The following is a 3,055-nucleotide window of genomic DNA, read 5'->3' as shown; positions in this document are numbered from 1 at the left end:
AGGAGAAAAAGAGCTCACCCACTGCTTAAAAGATTTAGTACACACTGTGTTCTTATGTCAGGCAAATCTGAATCTATTGCACAGTTGCCTTCTGCAAGCGGCAGCATAATATTCAACCGGGTGAGGCGGCTTCCTTGGAAGGCATCAGTAACGCTTCTCCACAAAATAATACATCATATAGTATCAACGTCTGAGTGGACCCTCCAGGCTGTAATGTTGGCTTTTGATCTCTAGATCAGATCACCCAGGATCAGTAACGTACGTGCATGTGCTAAGCTAGCACACACGCAGGCAGCTGGATGGATTCTCCTACCACACGTACGTGCAACTCCTGTACGTGGAGCTGGCTTGGGCTAGCAACGACTTGATCGTGTCTCGGCGTCGTCGGCAAAACACTTGCGATACTTGGCGACGGAAGAAAAGATTTCTTTGATAGCTACAGGCTCGTGTCGAGCCTGCTACTTTTCTTTGTATTGCTTTTCGTTTTCTTGCTACAAAGATTACAGGGGTATACGTGAACATTTATAGGAGCTAGCCAGCACCATCAAACCTAGTCGGTACCTGTACTACTACTCCTACTCGGTTTACTGTTGGATCGGAGTATTACTCGAACCGATATACAAGTACTACTCGGACACAGTACATACACGTCATGTTTAGCTCTAACATGTAAAACGGTACATTACCTGCCGATGAGCTATGTGTGCCTACCAAATGATATATTGTGAATCTTGTCAATCATCAGCTGTTAAAATTTGCAGCTACCAATCATCAACTGTCGTCAATCACAGATATCTTCATGTGTTTTAATAGGGAACATTATGACTCATATGTTGGAATTAACGAGCTTCAGCATTTTATGTCTATATTGCAATTTTAGCAATTGATTAATTATTAAGTTTCTGATTTTCCCCTGTTATCTAAATTGTGCCTCTCATGTTCTCACATCTCTCAGCTTAGTTAAATTGCCACTTAGTACCAGTGTGTTCTTAGGCAGTAACTGTCAAAAATGTATGTTTTTATGATTTTATCAATTAATAATAGAACATATGGTATTTATTTTTTGGCTGAAAAATAATATGACATTCACACATCACACATCAAGGGTCAGCTTATACCTCAAGAAAAAACTCGGCCATTTACTTATAATATGCGATATATAAATACATATGACAAAAGAGCAAATAAAGACTAAGTATTAATTCCCAATTTTTCTAGGATACACGGTGTGGTTGGCATCATGGATGTCTAGGACAAAACATATAGATGAATAATGCAACCTATCTCTAAATCTTATAATATTTCACAAATTTACACATGGAATTTCACTTGTATTTATTGGTTTTGGCGAAAATCCATTTGGTTAATTGACTACACACCCATAACGTGGATTTGGCACTGAGTCCAAGCCGCAGGAGAATCAAGACCAAGATCAGCATGACAATGGCAATGACCAAGCCCTTCCTGGCTATGAGCCAGTTCTTTGTCTTGTTTGCTACTTCTACTCCTCGCTGTGCTCTGCCGATCCATCTCATCATTCTTTCTAGACCTTCTGGAGATAATGAAGACATAGCTTGCTGAGCTTTGGCAGCATCCTCCTTGGACAGCTTCAAGCCGAACTTGTCACTCAAGTCCGCCATTACATCAGGACTCATGTTCTCCATCATGGACGTAAACATCTGCCTCATAGCAGGGTCCTCCATGGATTTTCTCACGGCTTCTTGCATATCAGCTATAGAACTGGATGGCGACTGGTTGTTTACTACTATTTCATCATGGTTCTCCGCAACATTTTGCAAAGACGGAGGCTGGAAAGTTGGAAGTTCTTCTACAATCTCTTCAACAACAACTCCTTTTGGAAGTTCTTCTACAACCTCTTCAACAACAATTCCTGTTGGCATATTTCCTTCAGCTGCAAGTTTTCCCTGTGTTTCTCTCAGTACCTCAGCGATGGTTTCATCCTCGGGAGAGATTTCATGGGCTTTACTCAAGTCAGTGACTGCAGCCTGAAGGTTCCCCAGTCCTCTGTACGCCTGACCCCTCCGGTAGTACGCCTTGACGACAACATTGCTTGAATCATCACAACCTAGAAGAACCTCTGACCCTTCGTTTACGCACTCCTGAAACTTGCCCGATTTCAGGTAACAGGACATCAGATTAAGGCTGCACTGCACTCTTAACGTGTGCGCGGCTGCCGACGGCACGTTCTTCAAGCTACCCTTGGCGAGGTCGTACTTGGCAGCAGCCTCGGCGTACCGCCCACGGCTGTGAAGCTCGTTCCCCTGCTGCTTCAGCGTCTTGGCACCAGATATGACGTGTGAGATCTGAGCGTCAGCTTGCGCCTTCATGGCGGCGAACTCCTCGGGCTTAGCCGTGGCGAGCTTTTCGGCCATGGAAAGCATCTCCTCTGGGCTAGTTTGGTTCAGCTGCTGAGCGGCAAGTTTGAGGTCCTGAGGCGTCATGTTTCTCATGCTCTCGGATGCCAGCTTTACCAGGTCGGGGTTGGACGCGAGCTGCCGCTGCATCCTGGCCAGGTCGTCCGGGGACATGCGCCGCATCTGCTCCTCCGCCAGCCGCATCATCTCCGGGTTCATCATGGCGCCGCGCGCCGGCCGCCGAGCAATCCCGATATGGGATCGACGTCAAAATGATGCACCCGGAGCTCGCGGAGTTGGGAATTAGCTGAGCTCTCGTACGTCTGGCTTTTCTTTGGTGGCTGATTCGTAAGGTCTGTTGCCATATTTATTTACCGGCCGGGGTCGTGGAGAGGTGACCCGAGTCCAAGCCAAGACGGATACGTACGTACGCAGTCCAAGCCGACACGGATCGGAGCACCGGTGTGTATCAGATGATTGCTACCGGTCCTGGAGATGTACGCACCCATGTTTTTCCCCGATTTATTATTATTATTATATTATATGCATATGGAATATTACAAAATGTGATCAACCTGGTAATAGGATTATGTCATAATCCTAGAAAGCTAAAAAAATAGTTTTTAAAAGACATCCAAAGGGCTTCTTAGATATGATAATTTTCGTATTACAAAAAAATA

The 3,055-nt window shown here is 45.1% G+C and overlaps 1 protein-coding gene across 1 annotated transcript; it reads right to left on the bottom strand.

Annotated features, from left to right (window-relative positions):
* Nucleotides 1-1,325: 1,325 nt before the first annotated feature.
* LOC119318512 (outer envelope protein 61-like) lies at nt 1,326-2,597 on the bottom strand. The gene has a single exon (XM_037593078.1). It carries the CDS (start codon nt 2,595-2,597, stop codon nt 1,326-1,328), a length of 1,272 nt encoding a protein of 423 aa, XP_037448975.1.
* Nucleotides 2,598-3,055: the final 458 nt, after the last annotated feature.

This window comes from Triticum dicoccoides, chromosome 6A (genome assembly GCF_002162155.2).
Source record: "Triticum dicoccoides isolate Atlit2015 ecotype Zavitan chromosome 6A, WEW_v2.0, whole genome shotgun sequence".
In the NCBI taxonomy this organism is placed as follows: Eukaryota; Viridiplantae; Streptophyta; class Magnoliopsida; order Poales; family Poaceae; genus Triticum; species Triticum dicoccoides.
Note: the sequence above shows the minus strand (reverse complement) of the source record. Positions and strands in the feature narration are given on the sequence as shown.